Below are 27,170 nucleotides of genomic sequence, written 5' to 3'. Positions count from 1 at the left end.
GGGCAATTTGGAATACATGCATAGTTTCAGACAGCAGTGATGCAGCAGTGCAGCACTCATTTAAATAATCTAAAGTAAACATAATAAGATACACCTTTTTTTGCATTCATTTGACTCCCAAATCATGAAACGAGTAAGAATTGCTTCACATTACCAATATGGACTTAAAAATTGTTTTGAAATTTAATTTTTTGAAAATTTTCTACCTGATGGGGGTGGCAGTAGCTCAGTCTGTAAGAACTTGGGCTGGGAATCGGTTCAAGTTGCGGTTGCACCATATCTGGACTTATGCCTGGTAGCAAGAGATGTGCCAGTTCATTTCCTGAGTACTGTCGACATGCCCTTGAGCAAGGCACTAAACCCCTAATGGCTCCCAGCAGTGCTTCAAAGAGAGCAGCAAGGCCATCACTCTGATATCTGCATATTTGAATGTAACTCAGCCTATGTGTGTGTAATGTGTTCAACAACGGAGTTAATTTCCCTTCAGGGATTAATAAAGTTTGTTTTAATGATTACACATGATAAGGGGTGTGACTGATCTGAGTGGTGGTGCATTGCAGCTGTTTGACAGGAGGCCACGCTTCACTTTAGCTAAATTCCACCAGTACGTGTTGTTTTTTTGTGTGGTTAATGTCTTTTTTAGTGTGCTACCTAGATTGAATCTGGACGAAGTAGTAGGGTGACCACCATCGTTAAATTTCATAATCCTTGGGTGATGTCACTGCCTCTATGGCCGTTTCTTTACTGTCTAGTTTACTATGCTGGAAGAAGTAGTGCAAATTTGATAGGACCTGACTACTCACTGAACTCCTGGGGGTGTGCTGGGACAGAAATTCAGAATTTCAGTAGAGGGCGTCTGTTTACTCATGCAACTTCTGAACCATTTCACATATAGAGATTCCTGCTTTACGCTAATTTTGAATTCTCAATTGGTGCTTGGCCAACTCATCTTACTAATAAATAAAGTTGCCATAACAGTATTACAATCAGTGTAAATAGTAGGAGATAGAAACAACCAACCTCATAGATGTTATATTTAAGACACAGTCTTATCTAACTCTATGCATAATAAGATTGCCTACCCACCCCTGTACTCTGGACCTGTACCTGCCAGGTTTTCCATGCTGGATTCTGCTCTGTTTTCCTCCTTCTCTTCCTCCTCCTTCTCATCACCACTAACATCAGTCTGTCCTTTATCACCTCCAAAAGTAGCTCTGGCCTTGACAGCTAAAAAAAAATCTTACTGTGTGACAAAAAGTGCGGCATAGAAGAGAAGAACAGTCTATACCTGCTGCTCTGTCTGGCCTCATCAGCAGCACTGGGTACACATTTAATTTCTAGTTTTTCAGCACCACCCATGTTTTTTCCACCTTATTTTTAGCTGATTTCTGAATTTCAGAATCCTGCAAAGACTTTCATTTGTATAACCACCAGTCCACATGAGCCAACCAGATCTCTACAAAAATGAAGATCAGCCCAAATGTTGAAAGTGTCTGGCCCAGTCTCACAGGCTGTGCTGGTGTCTGTGCTGGGCCGGAATGGCTCCTGCAACTACTGACATCAAAAAATGAAAAATAGAAACTCTGTGACCACCTGCTGGTTCAGCCTGGAGTAGGTCTGGCATTCAGGAGTTTTTCCAAACCTCCCGATGGCCACCCACTTCTATAAACACCAGTCTTAACGGAATCAATCAGATTCCCCCTTTTGCGGAGGTTAAATCCAGTGTGACTCTGAATGAGCATTGACCTGTTTTTTATTTATTTATTTATTTATTTATTTTCAAATTTGCCATTGGTGAAAAGTTACTCATCTCCTTCACATTTCTGCAAAAGCAAGTGCTTTTACTCTTATTACAGAGTTACTTATGTAGCAGCATTTCTGCCCACACGTGCATAAATTAAATCCCATCTGTCCAAGTCTGTCAATACAAACAAATGATGTGCAACAAACAGGTGGCAACACAAAGACAGACATAAGCAGCCACACATGCAGCACACGTGGATTTTATTTGATGATCAAGGATGCCACCTGAGTCTCTCATTCATTTATTTACCCTCGCTTCCTCCACCTCCTGCCATCTCTCCTTTTTCCCGTCAATTAAATTCACTTCACAAGTGCTCTGCTGGCGGGACCTCGGGTAGCTGTTGCCAGGGCTCTTTTGATTTAATATCTGTCATGCATAGGGAATTTTTTTAAGAAAGAGTGGAAAACAGCAACAACAACAATATGCCTCAGGGTTCACATGGAGCCTCGCAGTAGGAGAGCAGGGGGGGCATTTGTCCCTGCTGGGCAGATTAGATGTGAGCACCCAGTGGGGGCACGGGGACACACCAGCACTCCATCGTCTGAGGGATGAGACACAGCATGAATACATAAATGAATGATCCATTTTCTTTCCCCCGTTCAGCTGTGAGTCTCTGCAGATCGGAGGGGAGCTGTTCTCTGGCTGGTGGGCCCTCTTGACTCCTCAGCACTCGCTCTCGATCACTGTCTGCCTCTTGTTTTCTCTTAAACTTTTCTGACTCTGAAGTGGCTCAGAGGGCAGATGGAGAAACAGAACTTTGAGCCAGATGGAGTAAGATTGGAGTCAAACAGTAAATGTCACTTTAAGAAAAGAATTTAAGACTGAGCTGCGCTACAAGAAAATTCAACTTTTAAATGTGAAAAAGCGCTGGCTTTATTCAGGCTATATACTGGTCATTATGGTCAAATTGAAACTCAGCATTCCATGACCATCTGTCAGTCAAAATGTGAGCCGACACGCCCACACAGTCCTGAGAAGTGGTCTAAACTACCATAAGCTGTTTATGGACAAGGTTTACTCTGCGGTATGGATGGTTATTTTCACTTAGATTTTTGTGAAGGCTAATTCACACAACAGATTTAATAATCATATTTGAATTATTTTCATTTCAAGTGATTTTTTTCCACATTTTTGACACTTTTGATCACTTTTTCTACATTGTAGATCCCATTTCACTACCCTTTCTACCCATTTTGCCACCTCAGACCTTATGTTCTGCCTTTTAACCCATTTTTGCAACTTTTAAAATCCCATTTCACCTTCTTTTCTTCCCTTTTCTGATACTTTGAAGCTGTTTTTGCCACTTTTCGCCAATTGCTGCCTCCATTGACACAAGTTTGCCACTATTAACCCCTTTTCACTGCTTTTCAATAAACTCAAATCACATTTCAGTTTGTTATGCCCTTTCTGACACTTGAAACACTTTCTCAACATCCTTTTCTGCCATCTCTGGCAGCTTTAACCAATTTTTGCCACTTTCAGCCTATGTTTTGCCTCTGTAAACCCATTTTGCCTGTCGCTGCCTACATTCGCCCATTTTATTAACATCTTTTTACCACTTTTGCCCATGTTTTGCACATTTTAATTGATGTCACTATTTTTTATGCCTTTTTTTGCCACTTGAAACTCCTTTTCACCAATTTTTTGCCACATTGACCACAATTTTGTTCCAATTTCTGATGCTTTTAAAACCCCAGTTCGCCACCTTTATCACCCATTTTGCCACTTAAAAACCATTTTTTGCTTTGTTCATAATCCAGTTTTACCATCTTTTCTGCCTATTTCTGCCACTTTAATTCCATTTTTGTGTAATTTTGCCTGTTGGTGCCTCTGTTTACCTATTTTGGCCACTATTATCACCTTTTACCACTTTTGCCCATTTTTGCCAATTATAACCGCATGTCACTATTTGTCATGCCCTAATTTACCACTTCAATCCCCTTTTCACCATTTTTGTGTTTTTTTTAGCAACCTTCAACCAATTTTGCCACATTTGCTACTATGTTTGACCACTTTTAACTAAATTCTGCTGCTTTTAAAATCCTATCTTACCACCTTTATCAAACATTATGTCACTTAAAACCATTTTTACTTCATTTATAATCTAGTTTCACAAATTTTCTGCCCATTTCTGCTACTTTTAAGCCATTTTTGCCAATTTTTAGCTACTGCTGCCTCTTTGGACCAATTTTTCCACTGTTAACCCCTTTTCACCACTTTTATGGCCATTTCTGCAACTTTTAAAATCCCTTTCACCATCTTTTCAGCCTATATTGGCAACTTTTAACCCAGTTTAATTTTGATTCAAGAAAAGGGGTTAACATTTTTGCAAAGGCTAAATATTATGGAATAAATATGTTGAAAATGTATTTGGTGCTTTGATAAGAACTGTTATTAGAAATGGTTATCACAGCTGAACCTTAAAATGGACCATCATTTTTCTGACCTCGATGGGCCCCCAATCTGGCTGGGCCCAGAAAGTTCTTCGCTTTGCCTTATGGGCGACCTTGACTATAGTCCTCATTGCACTGGTTGCAGAATCGATCACTGTTTGGTGCATGCCCCACCCAACCCCCCACACACTTTCTCTCAACGTATTTCTCAACATATAACCCCCCCAAAAAAGCCCAAAAAATATATTTTTTTTAAAAAGGTTTATTCTCCTTAAATTCCCCCAAACATCCACTCTATCTTGACATGAGATGTTGTTGTTTCTGACCTTCCCTTCTTGTTTCCTTTGTCCCAGGGTTCTCCATAACTACATGCTTTGGCGTATTGTGGCGGCTCTCAGTGAACACCTGTCCACCGCCTTTCGCAGCACCATCCATGAGTTTTCTCGGGAGATCGACGGCACGGAGCAGCAGCTGGAGCTGGGGCGGCTCTGCCTCACTCAAGCCAACAAACACTTCGGCATGGCCCTGGGAGCCCTGTTTGTCCAGCAGCACTTCTCCTCACAGAGCAAGGCTAAGGTATGTGTGGGGTCTGATGAGCGGGTGGTGGGACATTTTGTTGGCATATGGTGCTGTTGTTAATTACCAGGATGACTAAGAGGTCAAAGCCATTAGACTAGCAGTGGTTAGGAAGCTGTCTATTGTAAGGAATCAATTTGCACTCTGCTGCTGCAAATCGTTATCAAGTAATCCACCAAACCATGGTCTAATGCAGGGGTGTCCAAACCTTTTCCACTGAGGGCCACATACAGATATGTATGCAGATGGGGGGGCCGCTTTCATAAACCTCGCCTTAAGGATATTAAAGTAATGCCAGTCTAACTAAGATATGCTTAGTGGGGCGCAGATAACCTAGCTGTTAGGTCATGAGCCATGTCCATGGGCGGCCTGGGTTCAAGTCTGGCATGTGGCCTATTACCTCGACTCTCATCCCTGTTTCTGCCTCTATCAACTGTTCTGTTTTTTAAGAAAAAGGCATAAAACAACCCCAAAATATATCTTTAAAAAGATATGCTAAAGATTGGATATGCTTAAAGGGCTAGATAATAGCAAGGTAAATAGACAATCATTTTAAGGAGGGCCAATCAGATTTCAGGGGACCCTGGTTGGCCCTGGCTATCACTGCCCCTGGTATGCCATTTGTATTGCTATTTGCTGCTATAATCCATCATGACGTTATAAATCAAAGTACTGTTATTATTTTGGTTAACAATATGTTTTCTCTTTACAGTGTAGTCATAAATACCTAAAACATTAAATTTGGCTTGTCAAAATGTTTGTCGACAGAATTAGCATGGCAGCACCACCCTGTGATGAAACTAAGTAGTACAATACAGTTAAGCACAAGCTTTACGTTCTTAAATGGGCTATATTTTATTTCATTTATGGAATTTGCTGAGGGACAATCAAAAGTGGACCACAGGCCACATTTGGCCCCTGGGCCATTGTTTGGACACCCCTGGTCTAATGTATATGGTTAGATTTGTGGTTTATTTCAGGTTCCCTTCTTTTTGTTGTATACAGAAAAAATACGGTCTGGTAGATTTCAGTTAACTTTAGTGAGGAGAACACAGTTCCTCTATGTAAATAACTAATTAACCTCATTTCAGACATTAGTGGCTGTTATCCTATCTTATTTTATTTAACCCTTATTCAATCAGGATGAACTTCACTGAAACTGAACATCTATTTTTCAAGAGTGTCCTGGCAGAGAATGACAGCAGGACAGGATAAGGCAAGCTGAATAAATTTAACTTGGAAAAAGCTCACTGGGCCTCAGTCACCACCTGCTCTTAGGAATAAATTTATTCCTAAAGCCCCCTTTTCAGTTTTGTTGGAGATTCTGATATTCAGCAAGTTTTATTTGTGATTCTTTTTAAATAAAGAACTAAGTCTAAATATTCAAGAGAGCACTATTACGGGCATGTGAGTGCTGATGACAGAGTAAAATTATTACATTGGCACATCAGCACTAAAATTTGTTAAATTAGGAATGGCAGAGAAACAAACAAAAAGAGATATTTTTAAACTTTACTTTTCATCAATTTAGCACTTTTATAATATTAGCTAATACACAGAAAAACATGGCTTATATATAGTCATCCTTTTGTTTAACAATGCATTGTTTGATCTTATCCTCAAAATGTTACATGAAGTGCATAAACTTGGTGTTAGTGTAAAAAAAACACTTCAATGATAAATATGTAACTTCACACACAGATATTTGAATGTGTTTGAAATATGTTCCATTATTTTATAGATTCAGCTTTTAGAAGAAAAATAGGTTTAAATCAAATCCTTTTAAATAATTTTCATTTATTCTTCTTTTTGAATGGCTTCCCCCAGCACCATTTAATTCATCCATAATGTTTCTGTTTCTAATTACAGCTTGATGCATGCTTTACTGGTGACAGTGATCTCAGAATGTGTGATGTCATCTAACTTTTGTGTTTGCATATTCCATGTCATGTCATGATTTTGAAGCTTAATTTTAGAAACTTGGGGATATTTTATTTGACTGAAATTTGACCTGGGGGTTCATAAGACAGAGGCTTGTCATACAACAAACCTGAATACAGATGTATTATCACTTTACAGGGCCACTGAAGAAATATCTTAGGAGACATTGGTGAATAAGTTCCATTGAGAGGAAGAATGTCTTTACAAAAGTGTCCTGGCCAAGACAGACAGCAGCACAGTTAACAAAGTAACGGAGAAAAAACAGAGCAATTACAAAAGACGGATCAACCAGATCCTGGGTGGCAGAGCAGAGGTCATCCTGATGATGATGATCCTCCTCCAATGTCTCCACTTTACTTGACCACCTTATACAGGCACAAATTTTCATGCAGCAGAAACCTCGCTGTAGGAGCAGCCTACCTGACACTCCTTTTCTTCCTTTGACTCTATTTTAAGGCAAACTTTGGGAACAAGGATCCATTTTTTTAAAGTACCACAAATCATTTAAGCAATGGAGATTGTATCATTTTAAACTGCGGTAACCGAAAGTTTCAATTTATTGTGAAGTTTTACAGATGAACACATCAGGCTTGTTTTTCTTGTTCAGAAAATGACTTTTAGCGTCGTGACGGAATTCATAGCCTTGATTTGAAAGCAAACACTGAGCTGAAATTTATGGACTTAACTGTTTCTGACAGCTGTTCTTTTGACTGAATGTTCCTGTCTCCAGCGAATATTTATTCAGTAAAATTAAATTTTTATCAACAATTTCCAAAGAAAAAACCTTCTTATGACTTCTTTGGATGACAGATCGTTCACTCACATCACTTTCCAGCCTTTCCTCTGTAGCTCATAGTTTTCTGCCTTTCTGTGAGCAGCAAAAAGGGGTCCAGCTGTATTTTTTTTTTTTTTTTTTTTTTTTGACATGGATAGATGATTTTGATTGATTTCTGTACAGGGATTTAGAAATTCAATCAACGTCAATCACAACTACCTCTCACTCGCTGCTTTTTTTGTTTCTTTTTTGCTCTCAGCCTAGGTCAGCCACTGTTAATCCCTGCCTCTAACCTTTGATCCACCTTTTCGTTCACCTTAATCCTCCCCCCATGCTTATTGTTATCTCAGCTCGTGTCCACTCGAGGACATGGGGATGTGGTTCCCAATGAGATTTCTAACCTCTGTAACCCTCTGCTCTCTCTTTAAGCCCTCCATCATCTCCCTTTCATCATCTCCTTCTTACACTCTCACGGTCCACCCTACACGCTTTTATCTTACACTGAGCCGCCTTTCTTCTTCTTCTACTTTTGCAAACTTTCAAATCTCTGCCAAAGCTCACGACTATGAAGCATAAAGCAAGTTTTACGCAAGTTCTGGGGGCTAATTACTTTCAATGTTCAACACCTTAATTGAAATTTAAGTTCCCATGCTTCTAATGGCCCGTTGAAGATTCTGCTCAGATACCAAGTTTAAATTTCAAACAATGCTTGGAGCAGTGGAGCCTTTTTGATTAATATAAGAACAGAGAAGATATTTCAGGATCAAGGCCACAGTTTGAAGGAGAGTGTCAGATGATGCAGAGGAAAATTTTGTCTCGAAATATTCAAAGTATTAGAATAGGTGTTGAAGAGTGTCTAATGAGGACGTAACAAATTATATCTTATTTAAACAACATTCAATTTTCATTTCTCAATATCAACAACAAACAGTAGTGGATTTAAAAAGGGCAGATGTTTTAGTAAAAGGTATACTTCCACTTTTTGGCAAATTCGCCCATTGCCATAATCCCTATAGTCTTAGTAATAGGTTCATTTCCTTAAGTTGTCGGTGCAAGCTATTTTTAGATTGGCGGGGCTAAGATGTGAGCTGCTTTGCCAATGCTATGGAGACGTATGGTAATTCTAGCTTTCCCTCATCAAACTCATCAAATACACAATCCAACAACTCCAAAACACTCGTGGACAAGTTGTGACCTGCACATTCACCATGCTATGAAATAATCAGGGAACATAATGAGACAGAGTTGTTTTAAAGGCAAATGCAAAGCCCGAACTACCAAGTAACTACGGCACTGCCTGTGGTGCGCACTGTGTCACTCCGTCCAGTGGTTTACTCAAGAAAGTAGTTACGAGTATTTGATTCATGTGTCGTAATGTTACATAACTATACGTTATTATTTCATAGCATGGTGAATGTGCAGGTCACAACTTGTCCAAAAGAGCGCTTTGGAGTTGTTGGATTGTGTATTTGATGAGGGAAAGCCAGAAATACCATATGTCTCCATCTCAGCCCCGCCGATCTAAAAATAGCTTGCACCGACAACTAAAGGTAACAAACCTATTAGTAAGACTATAGGGATTATGGCAATGGGCGAATTTGCCAAAATGTTGAAGTGTCCCTTTAAGTACAGAATTCATTGCAGAAAATCACTTCAGAAGACGTTTATACAGAAATGAACCACTGAAAACTGAAATGCACCTTTAAACTAGAACCATCTCCTTGCAGTTGTATGCCTCTGCAAAGTTTGCTGACCAGTGAAAGAAGGATGAGGAGTCAAGAGGAGCTGAGGTGTTTTCTCTAGTACAAATGCAAGCAAGCGAGCAAGGATAATTCATGAGGCCTGATGACTTAAAACTCTGACCTTTGACCTCCAACGTCAAATCAGTTCATCCTTACTTAAAAGAAAACATACATGGAAAGCTCTTAAAAAATCCGTCAAAGCATTTGGAAGATATTAGGTCACAAGGGAGGAATGAGCATGAGGTCCAGTGACTTTGTCTTTTTTTTCGTAGTTTACATAAAAGAACGACTGTCTCTCCTGTAGCGTATTTTCTTAGTTTAAATGTCTCACCCTGAGGTAAATAACCCCTCCTTTGTTCCTGTGAATTTAAAATCTTACCTTTGTTAAATAAATTGCCTTTTTGTTGAAATTTCTGAACCTAGTCTTCATGTCTACTTGAAATCTGAGTGTTATGGTTCATATTTCATGTTGTTGTCCTGGCCACCCCTAGACGGGGCATAACAACTACACTTTTACTTGAGTCAATACTCTTGTGCTCTTCCCACTTCTGTTGACCATACAGTAGCACATATAAAGAGAATGACTCCACATCACATCCCCAGGGGTTAAACATTTCAGAATTGATTTTAACACAGAAGGTGTCATTTCAACTCCATTCTGAGTGAAATAGCCTTCAGTGTTGGAGTTATTTGAGAGTCTTAGTCAGCCAGTGTTAGTTCAGCTCTGTAGAGAGTCAATCAGTCTGAGCTCTGCCCTCTGCCTATCAGGTCTGGGATAAGTGGCTTTCCCATCATGCCCTTTGGCAGAGTGTTTAGATGTGGTAAATCTGTTTAGTTGTAAGTTGCCTGTTGTACAATCATCCCTGCTGGGGTTCTTTTGCTTATGTTTCTGGTGGATTGTTGTTGTTTTTGATGCGTGAGACACATTTACATCATGAATGAAGCTTTCCACTGTGTTATGTTCCCCACCTGTGATTTTAGGTGCCCCTAAAGAACACATAGAGCACACTCTTCACCCTGATGCATTGTCTTGCTACGAGGTTGACTCTCTGCTTTGTTCTTGTCAGAGGAGAACCACCTTAGCACAGACTTTCAAGAGTTACTGCAGCTCTATCATACTTTAAAATCTTTAACACTTTAAAAGTGTAGTTTAACTCTATGTAGTCTTGACCAATATAACATATTTAGAGGGTTACATTTAACTCTATATGAGTTTAATTAACACTGTCAATTTTGAGGTGTATTTTGCTTTACTAAAGAGGTATGACTTTACCTGAACAACCTGGTTGGAGGTCTATTCTCTTGTTGTTGTTGCCACTAAGGGAAGACTGTATTGTACAGTACAACTCATTAGTAGCTACTCAGTACTTAGAGTAAAATTTCAATGAAATATTTTTCACTTGTACTTGAGTGAATTTATAGACCCATGCTTTTACTTTTACTTAAGTATGTTATAACCATAGTAACTACTATCACGAGTAGTTCTGTTCTAGTTCTGTGCTTTTCTACCTCTGCGAGAAAGGCCCAGGTGGATGGAACAGATAGCATAATGCATCAAGCCCTGGCTATCACTGGTACAGAGGCAAGTCAGATCATGTGGAAGTGGGGGTTCTAATCAAACTACATATGTACACATACTTTAGTTTCTTCAAAGTAGTGAGGTGCAAAAAAAACTAACATGCATACATTTCTGTGGAAGGATGGCAAGGTGGGGTTGCAACTCCAAGCAACCCTGAAGTACAAAGTGTGCAAATTTCAAGAAAATGTTAGCTGGGAGTGAGCCACACAAACCGAATTCACAAGTCCACCATTTATGTTTTAGTCTGTGCCATGAACTGTACATGTGTGTAGGCGTGTATTTTCCAGAGGGAACTCTGTATTGCCAGTTTACATGCCAACAAAATCTTTGTGTTTCCAAAATTTTAAGCTTGTAACTTTGCTTTCAGGCACCCAAAACACTGTTTTCATATGATAGACAGCAAGAAGAAAACAAACTTCATATTGGAACCAGTTTTTGATAGTCTAGTGTAGAGCCCCATCCCGCTCCTGCCCGCTCCCGCTGAATTTCTGACCATTACCACCTGCAACCACAACGTGTGTGTTTCACTCCCGCCCACTCCCGTAATGTGTACTTCCACTCCCGTCCGCACCTGCAAAACCCTGAGAATTCATGCCCACACAATAATAGAGATGCATTGATTTTGTGTCTTCTCCCGTCCCACAGGAGGAAACACGTTATTTTATAGGCTACTAATATAGATTCATGGGCAGTGCTTAATTTGTAAATCTTCAGGTCCCGGAACGCAGACTGGGTGTTGTTCTGGCGGTAAAGGGGAAACAAAAATGTCATGGAATACATCAAAAACGAAAAACAGTGCCTTGTGCAAAAACGGGCCTAGATCATGTGACTGCAAACAACCTATTAATCTAAATGATTAAAAAAGAATCAGCTGCAGAAAAGCACATACAATTACCCATCAATGGAGAGCATCTCTCTCCCTCTCTCTCTGAGTGGCAGCTGTCGGTCAAATCTGCTGTGTTTCAGCACCAAGGACAGCTCATTTAGCCATTCTCAGCATAAACATTACTAAAATTTCACAACACAAAAAGATATTAATCTGTTATTCAATCAGAGCTTGTCTGCAGAAACAAAACTTGTCAGACTTTCCTTTGTTTTGTTTTTTTTTCTGTTGTAAAGACCTTGTTTGAGCTTCTTTTCTACATCATTTGTTGACTCCATCATCCTGTTGCTAGGTCACATCCCGATACCGCAGTGTTTTTTTTTTTTCTTTAGCTGCCTGTTCCCGCTCGCAGCAAAGTTCAAACTGCAGGACCAATCCCAATGCAGCCCTCTAGTCTAGTGCTCAGGCCTATTAGAGCCCCGGAACATGATGCATGTTTTTATTATGAAAAAAGTTTATTTTTACATCTCTAATTAACATACATACAATTAACACATGATTTACATTTCTTATGTCTCTAGAATAGATGTTGGGAATCTACATACCAGTACTTTGGCTTCACTTTTACCAAATATGTCCTTTATACAGTACTAAGCAGAGTAAAGCTGGTCTGATAATTCTATATACCTGCTCTAGATTTACAGTGATACCTCATACAGCTCCAAGACATCAGCCTGTACTGTTGGATGTCCACTCAGGTTGGAGACCTCATTATCAACTCAAGACTTAGCCGACTCATATCCAGTGTCAGATGTGTGAACCCTAGCCTGACTGACTGATGCAGCTTACCTCAGCATGAGCACGAACTAATGAGCCTCAGGAGCTAAAGCTGAGAGACAGCAGACAAAGAGGGAGGGAGAAACCTTCTTATTATCCTGAATAACCAGTGAAGATGGAGCTGACATTTCCCTGTGTCAGTGGTTTGAGATATTCATGGTTAGCAGTTGTTACAACAACCTGAGAAATATTTAGCCTCCTTCACTAGTACCTTCTTAAGTTTTTATCATGTTCTTTAAAAGATCCTAAGAGAAGTCTTACCTGCAGTTTCCAAAGGATTCATGTCTGCAGCAGTCTGTCTGAACCGTGGGTTTGCTTAGACTGACAGCCCACAACACTTCTTCTGGGTCAGTTTCTGAAGCAGTGAGCCCAGCTCAGCTCAGATCATTAAATGACACAGCTCACATGGAAATAAACAACATATAAGCAGCATGTTTGCTTTCCTGTGGGGGGTTCATTTTCTTTATCTTCCTGTTTTGACACTACATTTATATACTGGTGAGATAAATAATCATCAGTTTTTAACTGGTCTTTTTATTTTGGAATTGACCTGATGCTCTGTACTGTCCTGTGTGTGTCCTCCTGTTTGGGTTGATGTGATTTGTGCAGTTGGACACATGCCTGCAGTGGGCTTGGCTGAAAATGCACTGTCACCTATGGAAAGCAAAGATTGACTAGACAGGGATATAGTATGTTCCTGAGTGTCTATTTCCCCATTCGACTAAGCACTCATGTAAATTTTGTTTAACCGATAAGTGTAAAGAGGAGAAATTCCTTAGAAAGCAGTCAAATTCCTTGCAGAGTCATTGTGTTAGTGGGTGTGATGTTAGCCTAATACACTCTGTTCAGCATGGCTAACATTAAAAGGTAGCTCCACCAGCCTTCGTTCCTCTTTGCAGATTGTTATTGTGCTCTTATATGTGGCTTCTTTTCACTTGGGTTGAACAGTTTTACCCTTGACAGCCTACTTACCATTTTATTTCCATTTCTTACTTAAAAAACAGCTTTACTGTTCCTCCGACACGCTAACTGCTAAGCTACAGGTGAGCTTCTCGTATTTACGTCCAGTTAAGTGGCGTGGGAACCCTCAGACAGGTAGGCACCGGCCATTAACTGAAGCTACAGTGGCCTCTTGTGGCAGGAAGGTTATTACAGTTTAAAGAGCATTATAGACCAGAATTTCAAGCCTACGTTTATAAAAAATGATAGGTAATTAGTTCAACCAACTCGTAAATCATGCACCAGCTAATTTGATTAACAGATTTAACTTTTTAACTGCATCCATTCCTAGACAGGGAGTGATTTCCTCTGGAGTGCAGAGCGAGGGTGGAATACTGGATTATGTGGAAAATCAGGGATTACCCCTTGTTTCCATTTTCTGATGTGACTGATGTCCATATGTCTCTAAATATATGACTGAGGCTTCCTAGTGTTCATTGCAAGAAAGTGCACTTCTTTACAAATGGATAGAAGCCTGATAGAAACTACCCATGTGAAAAGGATAATTCAGTCAGCTTTTTTGCCATGCAGTAGTTTGGAATATGTGTTCAAGGAATTACTAGGACAAAACTGGACAAGTATTACATGCAAAGGGTTAAAGGAAGAAATTGGCTTGTGAATGTGAATGTTATGTGTGAATGTAGCATGTTTTGAGAAGTATTTCATTAAAACAGCCAGACAAGCTTAGCTAAGGTAACTTGTTCAGCCATTCAATATTCGTCTGTATTTTGACCCAATCCTTTCTTATTATGTAATCATGCATTCAAACATTTCACCTATATGTATAAATATATTTAAACTGCCAAGACGATCTGATAGCACTTCGTAGCAACTGATAAATATGCTGTTTCATATTAAACTGATTAGACTCATTTTATTTCATATCAGACTGATAAATACATGACTAGCCTGTTAGCTGGTTAGCAGCATTGTCAAGGTCTCTACTTGATCTGAAGGTTTGGCTGAACTTGAAAAGGCTGGAGGTGACACCAGAGGATGCAGGACAACTTAATTCTTGAAGTTTTCTTTTCATTTATTTTTCTTAGTTAACTCACCCCATAACCATACCAAAATTGAAACAAGTGGTTTGACATGAGCTTTTAATAGACAGCTTTTTTTTTTTTGCACCTGTGTTGCCAAATCCAAATTGGAAGCTTGTGAATGTTTCTCCAGATTAGCTAAGAGAAACAGCCCTTTTATGCCCATATAAGGGCATGAGACTGCAGGGCAATGAGCGCACACACAGCAGCAAAAGTTAGGAAGTGCCAGTGTTAATTTTGTCAACTAAAACTATGACTAAAAATGTTAACAGACAACCACTTTTCCATGAGCAAAACGAGGATGGCTAAAAATAGATCTTTGATGACTAAAACTCTGACTAAAAGTAAGTTTAGTCTTCATCAAGGAGACTAAATGATGACTGAAATATAATTTAGCTTTTGTCTGACATCAGAGTACATGATATTTCTCCACTGTGGATAAATTTATCAAAACAAAATTCAAATTTTTAAATGTGAGACTGAAATTAAAGAACTAATATGATCACATTCTAAACTGGAATTAAAATGCTTTGGGTTTTCATCACCTAAACTAGAATAAAACTATAAAGTGTAGAAATGACTAAAATGTGACTTAAACTCTTGAACACAAGACTAAAATTAAAAATAGCTGCCAAAGTTAACACTGGGAACATACTCAAGTCTAAAGATGGAAGCCACTGCATGCATGAATCTTAGAATACAGAAGTATTTCCAAAGTTGATGTAGTTCTGCTTAAATTGACTGTCAAGTAGGAGGATATACTGTAATTATATATTTAGTTGGAGTATTTAGTTCTATCAATGAATGACAGAAACTACAAGCAGATTAATTGGATGATATACAAAGATGACCGATGTTCACAATGCCAGATCGGGCTGCCCCTAACTAACAAACACAACTGTGCCTCAAGTCAAGTGGAACATCAAAAAAGATCGTCTTATGAAATAAGTGCAACAACATTAGTGATTTATAATGTCTCATGCAAGAAAGGACAGAATAAGGCCGATATCGGACATCCTTTATTTATGTTATTCCTCTGAAGTCAAGTTTGATCATACGAACTTCTGTGAGACCTCATGTTGGTAGAAGTGTGAAAGTGTTGCCACAAACAGCAGATGTTTGGTCTTGTGATCTGAGTCATGTAGCCAGTGCATTTGTTGGATTAATGTCAAGAATCAGGGAAAAGTATTATGTCTGTGATCTCCCAGGTATTATCAGGTTTAAAAACTGTCTAGTGTACAGCCTATCTCACATGCTAGAAGCAGTTGTTTTCTGAAAAAATATCCAAAACAACTAAAAAAATAGGCCCTCTTAAAAATGCAAAAAAAAATCCCTTTATAATATTGAACTATGTTTTGAAACCTTTCTCACAGAAACCTTAAACATCCCAATCCCTGTGGTTTAGTTTCTTTGACTTGCGCTGGTGCTTGCAGCTGGAAAATGGCAAATGTGTTTTTTGGAATAAAATTGAAACTGAGCGATGGTTCAGTGCTTAACCTTGTGGTTTGTGTTGTGATTCAGGCTGCATTTGGAATTTAAATTTTACACATCTGAAATCAAACACCACATCAACTGGACTAAACTAAAACCTCTCTGCACTGATCAGGGTCTGCCCCAGCTGCTGTGGGGGATGGATTTCCATTATCTGATTCAATGTGCTATTGGGAATTATTCATGTTATACTAGTGTGTTGGACCTGTACTGGCAAACAAAAAGCCCTGAGCACTGGAGCCATGAATGGTTTTGTAAAAACAGTCTTGTTTAGGTGCAGACTTATGGGCATAATGCATCAGTCAGGACCTCTGTGATCTAAGACCCAGTGAAAGATTTAATGCGAACACATTGCATTCATAAAGATCCATGGATTACTTGAAATATGGACGTGTTTTGATTCACTCTGACAGAGCTCTAGAAGTACGTTGACTGCATGATGGAGCATTTCACAATAAAAGCATCCCTGGCATTTTTGCTGGTTATTCAATACGCTCTCTAAAGCGTTCAGCTTCTGGACCCACCACGAATGGCCCAAAGGTTCAACCACTCTGATCTGGTTAATGTAAGTGTTGCAGTTTGGATCTCAGATTGGAACAAAAGAATGAAAATACGTAGAATAAAGAGGGAGACCAAAATTGATACATGTTTAAAAGATGCATTGTTGCATTGTTAACCTGATACGCCAGATGGATTTGTTTCACACATTTATCTGGAAAACCTCCCATAGACAGTGTTTGGGAAAGGGCAGAGCCTTTATAATAAAACTCATAGGCTGATTGGATGAACATTCTGTCTGTCACATCTTTACGGGCCAATCACAGCAATAAAACGTGACGTCGTAGCCGCTACCGAGGAGTAAACTCCATAGAAAGCAGCATAACGCAAACCATGGCGACTGTTGACATGTCAGTACACTACTTTTGTTGTTTTTGAAAAGAAAACAGCTCAATGCTGGTCTTTGTTCTTCTTTTAATGAAGAAAAGCTCTGTTAAACTGACGCTATAGCAGCATCCAAGTTAATCTCTTCCGCCATAATTGCACCAGCCTTTGGTTGCTGCTTGCTTATGTCACGGCTCTGCTGCGCCCAAGATGGATTTGCCAGTGAGATAAACAAAAACAGGCGAATCCATCTGCTTTGCAAGGTTAACTTTCTTTTGCTCTTTTAAAACTTTGTCCTGCATACAAGATATTTTGCAGCTTTTTTTTCAATTTGTGACCACTTTTGGGTCTGGACCCACCAGCTGATAACTTTTGCTCCTAAATACAGGAAGCTGTAAGCTTTTGCCTTGGAAATTGTTTTAACAGAAACCAAATTTAACGGAAAATAGAGGTTTCAATTATCCATGTTAAAGGATTATATAAAATTTAACACTGGAGCTTAATAGAAATGAGAGGTGAGGAACTTTAGACGGAGTATAGTTTCAGGGACTTTAAAGCTTCTCCTAATGTGATATGATCTTCCTTTCAGGTACAGGAGCTAGTAGAGGACATAAAGCACTCCCTGGACATCCGGCTGCAGGAGCTGGACTGGATGGATGAGGCCACCAAGGAGGCAGCCAGAGCCAAGGTTCAGAACCTCATTCAGCTTCTGCATCACAAACACGACTCCCTGCCAGATCCGATTAGTATTTGCAAAGGATTTAATTATTTCTTTGCAAACTCCTTTCTTTCCGGGGGTTTGATTGATTGCTTGGTTAGATGGAAGTGTGTGATAGAATACATCAAGGGCTTGACATTGAGAAGTGCGGATTGCCTAATCCAGTACTCTCTGTGGTGCTGATTTAGGGTCTGCACTGCAAGATATCCCCTCTAATACTTTTACAATCTGAAGTTATAATCCTTTTAGAGAGCCATGCTGCATATAAAGAGCTTCCCTGTAATCCTATTACATTGGGTTTGCTTGATTAGTTGATGCTTGTGTGTGCGAGTTTGCTGCCTGTGTCCAAAATGGTGAGTGGATGGGTGGTTATAAGTTCCTGTGAGTGGATGTGGGGTGATGCTCTGTCAGTAATTTCTCCCTCAGTTCCTCCTCCTCTTCATCACTCTCTTCTCTTCCTCTTTCCCAGTTAAAGCACATGATGGTGATGACAGGATACCCTGACTTCCTGCTAAAACCTGAGCTCATCGATAATGAATACGGGGTGAGTCATGAGCTCGTTTAATCACCCTCACGACATACCAGCACCCACTCACCATACCATCTAATTCATTTCCTCCCTTGTTTTCCTTTCTGATGTACTCTATATTGCAACTTTTTTCAAATAAAATATAAGAAATTTTACCTGATAAAGAAGTGCTCTTTTTAGTATTTATTTTTTGGCTTCTGCCTTCCTTTATTAGAGAGATAGGACAATGGACAGAGCCAGAAACAGGATGAGAGAGAAGTGGAGAGACATGTGTGAAAGTGGCCACAGGCCAGGTTGGAACCAGGACCACCTGAACACATGGGGTGGCACCTAACCACCTGCACCCAAAGCAGTGCCTTTTTGATTTATTTTGTCATAGAACAGTTGTGTTTTATGGGGCTTTAAATTGTTTTTGGTGTGGTGATGAAAGCTGGCATAAAATTCATCACCTACATCCAGATCAACCAATAAAAAAAAAGAACTGTGGTAGCCAAATGTCACCCTGTAGTTACTTTGCAACAGTCATTAGAGAACGTCTATATTTGATGTGATCCCCGAAGTTTAGACAAAATTTTTCCATGTGCTAACCAATTTACCCAACAGAAGTGATCAATATCACATTACTCAGCCCTGCAGACCACTTTCTGATTATCTAGTCAGATGCAGGGAGACAAAACTCTTAAGGAGTCTTGTGCTTAGCTAAGAAACTAGCTAGGCCTCTTTAACAGCTTTTCTCCCTTGTTTTGTCTTAAACATGCTTTTAATTGAGATGGTGATGTACTGTTAAGCAAAAACCTAGCGGTGTTAGAAACCGAGCAATGATGTGCCGTTCACTCATGAGCCGGTTGTATGAGCTGGCTCTTCCTTTACTTGCTGTAATTCAGTACACATTCAAAAAGCCAAACTGGTACCAGATGGAGAGCTTTTTGGGGTCTTAAAGACGGACTCCTCTTACTGAGCTGAGCCAAGTGATCTGGATCTCTAAAATGAGACTTCTCGTTGCAGTAAACAAGGCTGGATGGACATCGGCTGTGGAAAAACCACCAAGGTCAGGGTTTAGTGTGACAAATGATGATAAACTTTATTTTACAAAACCAGACCACTTTTACAAAAACAGACATACACGATCATAGTCTGACACCACACCTTCAGGCATTAGATGGGGGTTTTTAACACGTCTTTTTCTCTGTAAACTTTTCTGCCTGAAGGAGTCATTTCTTTTAGGACTCAAAAGTAGCAGAATTGCCTGTGTCCGCAGCCAGCTTTTTTAGCATGGCACTTATTTTGAAATCAAAACTAACGCAGTCCAAGATTCTGAGGGCTTAGTGCTCTGCACAGAAAAAAACACTCTCAGCATCAGCTGTTTATGACGCTGCATTTTAAGCCCTCTGGGTTGAAAATCATTCGGCTTTTGGAACAGCACAGCGCTCGTCAATGTCACTTCTTCCTTACTTACCAATCAAAATCAAGAAGGGGCGGGATATGTGACAATGGCAGAAAAGAAACTGATCTGACTTGTCTTTTTTAAGGGTAGTTTTCAGGCCTGCAGCTGCTGCTGTGTCATGTCTTCTACGTGGTATTTTCTTGAAATATAGAAATTTCTACAGATTCTACAGAGGAATGAGTGTTTCATGTTTTTTAACATAGCAACAAGGACTGCTGATGAGAATAGCTCTAAAACTGAGGTTATCAGCACTGTCAGTGCCGATAAAGCCATCTATGGACAGAGGTTTTTTTGCTCTCTTTATTCAAAACGTTTGATAGCATTTCAATAGTAGCTACTTCTCTTTGCAAAAAACAGTTCCTTTACCCCACATGGAGTTATGCATGGTATGCATGGTAAATGGACTTGAGCTTATGTAGCACTGCTGTAGTCTGACGACTCAAAGTACTTTTTAAACTGTAGGTCGTAGTTACCCATGCTCACCCATTGACTCACTAATCCCATTCATGTGCAGCATACATATTTACACACCACTGATGCAGCAGTGGAGTCATTTTGGGGGGAAGTGTCTCACCCAAGGACACGCCAACATGTGATGTTGGAGCTTGGGATTTAACTGTTGACCTTCCAGTTGAGAGACAACTGAGTCTACCTATCAAGCCACAGCTCACCCACAATACATTGGTTTATAACAGAACAGGTGCTGTGGACATTAAGTTACTGCTATGATGGAACAAAATATTTTAAAAGTAGACTTTAATGAACATCTGCAGAAATTTTGTTTTTAGTTTTAGGCTGACAGATTTAATCACAGCTTGCTTTCATGCAAAAATTCAGTGAAGAAATGTTGGGATTTACTCTCAGTTTTAAAGTTGATCGTGCTGCAAATGCAAGTGAAGATCATACTTTTTTAATTCCAAGTATTGCATAAATTTTATAATTACCAAGTAGATCACTTCAGTTTGCAGGGTCAAGACAAGTCTGTCTTAAAATAGTACTTTTAAAGTTGATCTAACAGTACCATAACTTTCAGCAGATGTTGACTGATGACCAGAGGCAGTGGCTGGACTCCTTTGTGACACCTTCTCTTTGGTGCATCTTTGGGTATCATCAGCACTTTATTAGGTGTTCAATGCTGATGTGCTCATGTGAGCAGGAATGGGAAAGGTCGGATCCCTCATACAGAAACAGCAGCTCCACCTTTATGGGCACCTGGCGCACTTTCCTGGGCCTGATCCAGCTTAAACCAGACTGGGTTCCTAGGACCTGTTGGGCTTGTCCAGCTGTAGGGGATGGTTGCGTGTGGCTTTGAGGTGACAGCTGGGAGGATACCTGGAGAAATGGGGCATGGGCCATCAGGAGGCCAGAGCAGTACAGGACCAAGGTTGATGTGCCTGATCATTATATGCTCCCATACCTGGCCGGACCTGATGATTGTTGGTACCTGAAGAGCTTGTCTGAGTATTTCACAAACTGATAATCCATTACTATTTTTAGACGCAGTCAATTTTAGGAGTTGGAGAGATTGGTGTGAAAAACAGAAAACATTGGGTGGCAGTTCTCTCTGCAAAAATACCTTGTACGTTGATGACCTGACTGGAATGCAGCAGTTGCTGCCATGTGATTGGCTAATTTGATCTCTGTATTGATTAGCAGTGGAACAGGTCAGAGGCCAGTGAGTATTGACATCATACCACAGTTTTATTCACATCCACACTATACACATGAGCTTGTAGAGTAGTAGTATTTCATCTATCCTGTAATGTCTTCAGTTCTGCTTGATAGTCAATCATTGGGCTCCAAGCAGTCTCAGATTTTTCAGGTGGCCCCCTTAGGGTATAGAAAATTTTCTCCAAGTTTATGAAAAGCATGAGGTCATTAAGCCATAGAGTACTTTGGCGGTAAATGGTGACTTCCAGTCCAGTATTATTCTCCTATGTGCTAATAGAGATGCAAAGGCAATGCTGTCTTTTGTTGCTCTATTAATTACTTGACTGCCTGGACTGTCACCAGCTGCGTATATTTGCTAAACTGTTACAGTACCTTGTTAGTCACCACAATTCTTTAACCTCTTATGTCTGTTACCTTCATCACTCTCTCTGTACCAACAAATACACGTAATCAATAAAGAGGAATGTCACAAGAGACCTTTGGTGGGTGCCAAAGGACACCAAACTGAATTGCCTTATGATGTTGTTTTAAGTGCAACTGCACCAAATAGACTGTCTTATTGCAGCTCAAAAAGTTGTTATACATTTAGATAACTATGCTGAGATGTCCTTAGTGTGAAATAAATCAGCGTGTATGCATAAAAAAGTAAATTGCTGCTTAACCACATGAGTATTGTTCTTTGGCTTTGGTGTCAGAGGGTTAACTTGGATGAAATACAATTTTAAAACACAAAAACAAGCTTAAAGGTGCTGTAGAACAACAGTGCTGTGTTCAGACAGGGAAAAGGACTGTTTTTATCACTGGAGTTTGGCGGCTTTGAAGATAACTGTGTCTGCTTGAAAAACAATGTTTACTCTTTAAAAAGGCAATTTCTGTTTTAATTACTATCTGGGCCTTAGTGGGATGAAAACAAGCACCTTCACTTAATGTACTTTTATTTAATCTTTATTCACCCATAAAGATAATGTTGTAGACAATTTGTGGCTGTTGACTCAAGCAGTCCAAATTATTTTGACCCCATTAGTTGTGAGGATTTCTAATTATGTTAAAAACCAGACCGTGGCCTTAAAAATGCTCATTTTCTTTCAACCCACTGACTGCAATCACACTCATAATCTCTGTAATATTTCTGTTTTTCAGTTTGACGTGGACGAAAAGACGTATTTCAAGAACATCCTCAACAGCATTAAGTTTAACATCAAGCTGTCTGTCAAGAAGATCCATGAAGAAGTGGACAAAACAACGTAAGTTTCAGAGCTCCTCACATCTCGAGCAGCTTTAGTTGCCTGCCGTCTCATCTTGCTGACACCCAGAGCTACGCAATTAAATTTTCCCACTTTGAGTCGATGCGTTGACATGCATGGCAGAGTTGAGCTTCAGTTATTGCTCCATTTGGCCCTTGTCCTGGTGTACATGCACAGCAGGAATATCAGTTTATGATTGGTACATGTCTGCTTCTTTTATGCTATTGTCGATATCCTCCCCTTCAGCTAGCTACCATGGCAGCCACTAACAGCTGCAACTCTCACAGTCACTAAGTTTAAAGAAAATTATTCCTTATAATAAACTAATTTGTACAAGACAGTCTTGCACATTAAATGTTTTTTTTCTTGAATCTTTATCATCTTATGTAACATCAAGCTGCTCATCAGTAACTCATTGTCAACACCATTGTGTCGTAGCAGCAAAATTTCACAGCCCATATACACACTAAATGCTTTTCTAGCCTAGTCTTGTTACACCTATAATAACAGCGGGGTTTTATCTAACAGAATATTCTACTTTGAACTACTTTGTTGGCATTTATATCCTTTCAAAAATGATCAAACTTTTCATATTTACTGTAAGGACTTCCTGCAGTCAATTACAGACTTGACAAACTGAATCCCTGACAACATCATCACGACTCGACCCGAGCCAGAGACGTTTTAAAATGATCCTGTCACGCTGTAAATCTATGATCTTGACTGGGCTTTAGAGATGATGTTCATACATGTAAATTGTCTTCCTATAAATTAAAATCACACCCAGAATTTAGGCATAGTATAAGAGGGCTAGGAATATGATGGATATACAGACAGCTGTCAGACCGCCTTCACTTTGTGATTTTGTTATGTTGCTGCCTGATGCTGCAGTCAAATTAACATTTTAATTCTCATTAATCCACACTCAGTATCCCACCATGACAACATGAAGGAAGGTTTTTCGCAAATTTGTTAAAAGATGTAAAAAAAAAAAAAAAAACATAAATTCTGAAATATTACGTTGGCATAAGTATTTAGATGCTTTGCCAAAGTACTTGTAATTCAGCTCCCTTTTATCTGGATCATTGCTGAGATGTTCCTGGACCTTGATTGGAGTACACCTGAAGTAACTTGGGCATAATTTGGCTAAGCACACCTCTCTATAAAAGGCCTCACAGCAGACTATGCATATCAGAGCAAAAACCAGACCATGAGGTTGAAGGAACTGCCTGCAGAACTCAGAGACAGGATTGTTGGAAAGGCTTCTAAAAATTCTGCTGCACTGGGGCGCGCAGATGGCCTTGAGCTTTATGGTGCGACCCATGTACACAGATGGCCCGGGTTCAAATCCGGCCTGTGGCCCTTTGCCGCATGTCACTCCCTGCTCTCTTCCCCATTTCTGACTCAATCCACTGTCCTCCTCTATCCAATAAAGGCAGAAAATGCCAATAAATAAATCCAAAAGAAAAAAAAATTCTGCTGCACTGAAGGTTCCTAAGTGGTCTACATAATTCTCTTATGGAAGAAGTTTGGCACAACCAGGACTATTCCAAGAGCTGATCACTGGGCCAAATTGAGCAATCAGGAGAGGAGGGCCTTTGTAACCCCTAAAATACACCAGGCATGTGGCTGCGCTGCATTCTGACTGCGTGTCCCACCGCCCGCCAACACCAACTGACTGAGTTTGCAGTGCAGGATGGAGCAGCAACGCTGGACTGCTAGACCCGCGAGACCAAGGATTTTCACAGTAGCTACAGAATCACTCCTGGCCATGTGACTAGAAACTACTGAAGTGCCATAAAACATAATAAACACACATGAAGTTATTGTTCTGAACTGCAGGAGTAGGATGGACTTGTTTTGATTTGTCTCAGTTTTGTCCTTTCATGCAGATTTTTCTACTTCTACCATGGGACAGTAACTTTTATAAATAAATGCACCTCTTTTTGCTCCTCTGACCTGTTGACTACAGGTTCTGCTACACCCCATTGTGGCGTTATGTTGATTTAGTGAAAGGAAATACAGTCTGGTTTTTGTCTGGCGTCAGCACAGAGTATTTTATTCTGAAATTTAACCTGATATTTTAATTTGGAAGTCCTGTGTGTCTGCTGCGGGCAGCGGAACTGGCTCTCTCATTGACTAAAACTAAAACCAATCTTGTCTGCTGGAGCGGAGACGGTCCAAACATGTATCTGGTGTATTTTAGGGGTAAGAGTGGTGACCAAGAACCTGACAGTCACTCTAACTGAGCTCCAGAGATCCTGTGTGGAGATGGGACAAAGTTCCAGGAGAACTGCAGCCCTCCAGTGATCTGGGTTTATGGCAGAGTGGCTAGGAGGAAGCCTCTCCTCGTTGCAAAACACATGAAAGACCCCTTGGCTTTCACATGGAGGTTTTGTAAACTCCAAGCAGGCTTTCCTGTGTTTTGCGCTGAGGAGAGACCTTTTGCATGGCATGGCTCCCTAATTAGGAGAAACATGTGAATGAAAAAATATCTGTTTTCTGTTTAATAAGTGCCGGATGAGGTGCTGCTTTATTGACTAGAATCCTCAGTTCAAAATAGTAATTAAAGAGCGGTGAGATGAGTGCTGGGCAACACTGGTATTTACCTGTCATATTGTGTTACTGTTTTGGTTGAGAGCCCCCTGGTGGAAGAATTTCACACACTGTGTGTTTAAGTAAAGGGGGCATATTATGCAAAAATCACTTTTTCAGGCTTTCCAACAAAATATATGCCCCCGACCTGTCCACAATCCACCCAAGAATCAGACCCCCCCCCCTTCTCCACCTTTCAAAAAATGTGTGCTGAAAAAAGCCGTCCTCAGATTTTCCCCTCATGAAGTCATGTGGGGAGCTAGCACCACCTCCAGGTTCAGTTGGCCCTCCCTGCTTGAAAGAAAGTTCTGCCAACACTGTGGTCATGGGTGGAGTCAGACAGCTCAGTAGCATTTAAAGCCACAGACACAGAAACAACTCCTTCTGAGCAGGGCTGAGAGTTTTTTAGACATGCAAAAATCCAATACTGGAGTGTTTTTTCAGCAACAAACTTCACAGGCATGTTTTGGGGACCTCTGAGAAGAATATAAACTTGTCTTAAAAGAGTAAAATATGTCCCCTTTAAAATGATCTTTAGTTGCTAGTTTAAGTCTAGTTTTAGTCAGGCTAACACAATAATCAGACTTCCTGCTCCATGTGAACATACTGAGCAGTTGTGCTTCAGAAATGTTTGACATGCCTAACATGTGTCACCAAGACTCCCTCTCTAGTTTATCATATTTGCCGATATGCCTCTAAATTAAACCAAGGGATACCAAAGCGACATACACAGCCTGAGAAAACTCATTTGATTTACTTATCTGTTGCAGCCAGGCAGCAGCAAAGTGCTTTGGGACATGTGGCTCTTCTTTGTTTTAAACACAGCCCTGTATGTTTGAATTAAGTGCCTCTCTGCTATGACAACATGTTACGGTCACATTAATATTCAAAGGTAGCCCAAACAACTGTATCATTAGCCCACACACAACGCCCTGAAGAGTTAAATCTCACAATCTTCCTTTATCGGCAGAAAGTAAACCGCTCATCACTCACTCTGTGTTGTCACCAGGAAATAAATAAAGAACGAAACCCTCCTCCTCCTCCCTCCGTCTCTCCACAGTCCATCAGTCTTTCACTCCTAGAACAACAAGGGCATCTCAGACTTTCAGAGTCACTCATTTGGGGGGATTTTGTACCAATCAATTGGTCCGGCTTTAAGTGGATTACCATAAAGGAACTGTCCGCGGTTTTATATGCAGACGGGAACTATTTTAGCCGTGGGACCTCACAGGTTGAATATTTCTCACTGGGGTTTAGAAGGAGAGATAGGTAGACGTGTTTGGGATTCTGTTCAGGATTGGGATGCAGTTTGAGAAGTTAGATTGGTGATTCAAATGTGTGTGTGTGAGGAATCTCATCTTTAAAACACTGTTTGTTGGACTGTTTCTCTCCTTCAGGTGGCTTCTCCCTCCTCAGGCCCTTAATGCCTACTACCTCCCTAACAAGAACCAAATGGGTGAGTGCGTGACTCTTCATCACACATACTGATATTTCTCTGTCTTCTACATCCACTCACTTAATCTCTCTCCCATTGCCATTCTGCTCTACGACCTGGACTGTGCATTAGTTACACACAATTACACCCTGTTTACAACAAGTCCAACATCACGGACGCTCAGAGATAAACCGTCCAAACATCCTCATATCACATTCCTTCTCATCGCTCACTTTCTACATACTTAATACCACCCTGAAGGAAAAACAAGCAGGTACACCATCTTGAGTTTTTAACAAATCTAGCCCCCCTCCCCTCCTCGTCCTTGCCCCGGATCGGCCCGCTGTCTGTGTCTGCCTGCCTGCTGGATTAAATCTCTCACAGAAAAATCAATGGTGTGCTCTGGAACTGATGCTAGAGGACAGCAGGAGTCAGACGACCACATTCGTCGGATCCCCCTGGGTCATGTTATTTAACCCGAACACATCATTTGTCTCACTTAACCCTGCAACATCAGTCCTCAGCACAGTATTAATTCTCATATTCTGTCTTTAAAAATGCTAAATGATAATGCCCAGCTTAGTTGTGCCTCTGTATTTTTGGCTTCTTTTGTTTCATGTCTGGAATCAGGCTAGATTTAAAGGTTAATCCT

At 40.2% G+C, this 27,170-nt stretch overlaps 1 protein-coding gene across 2 annotated transcripts in view; it reads left to right on the top strand.

The window, feature by feature from the left end:
- Positions 1 to 27,170, top strand: part of LOC121523004 (endothelin-converting enzyme-like 1) — a 114,065-nt gene that overhangs the window by 58,660 nt on the left and 28,235 nt on the right. For both annotated transcript variants that reach the window (XM_041807738.1, XM_041807730.1), the window contains 5 exons: positions 4,551 to 4,773; positions 17,472 to 17,570; positions 18,070 to 18,144; positions 22,385 to 22,488; positions 26,481 to 26,539. In XM_041807738.1, the coding sequence (XP_041663672.1) occupies positions 4,551 to 4,773; positions 17,472 to 17,570; positions 18,070 to 18,144; positions 22,385 to 22,488; positions 26,481 to 26,539 (560 nt within the window). The remainder of the gene's footprint in view (positions 1 to 4,550; positions 4,774 to 17,471; positions 17,571 to 18,069; positions 18,145 to 22,384; positions 22,489 to 26,480; positions 26,540 to 27,170) is intronic.

This window comes from Cheilinus undulatus, linkage group 2 (genome assembly GCF_018320785.1).
Source record: "Cheilinus undulatus linkage group 2, ASM1832078v1, whole genome shotgun sequence".
Lineage (NCBI taxonomy): Eukaryota > Metazoa > Chordata > Actinopteri > Labriformes > Labridae > Cheilinus > Cheilinus undulatus.
The sequence above is the reverse complement of the archived record's forward strand: the minus strand, read 5'-3'. Positions and strand labels throughout refer to the sequence as shown.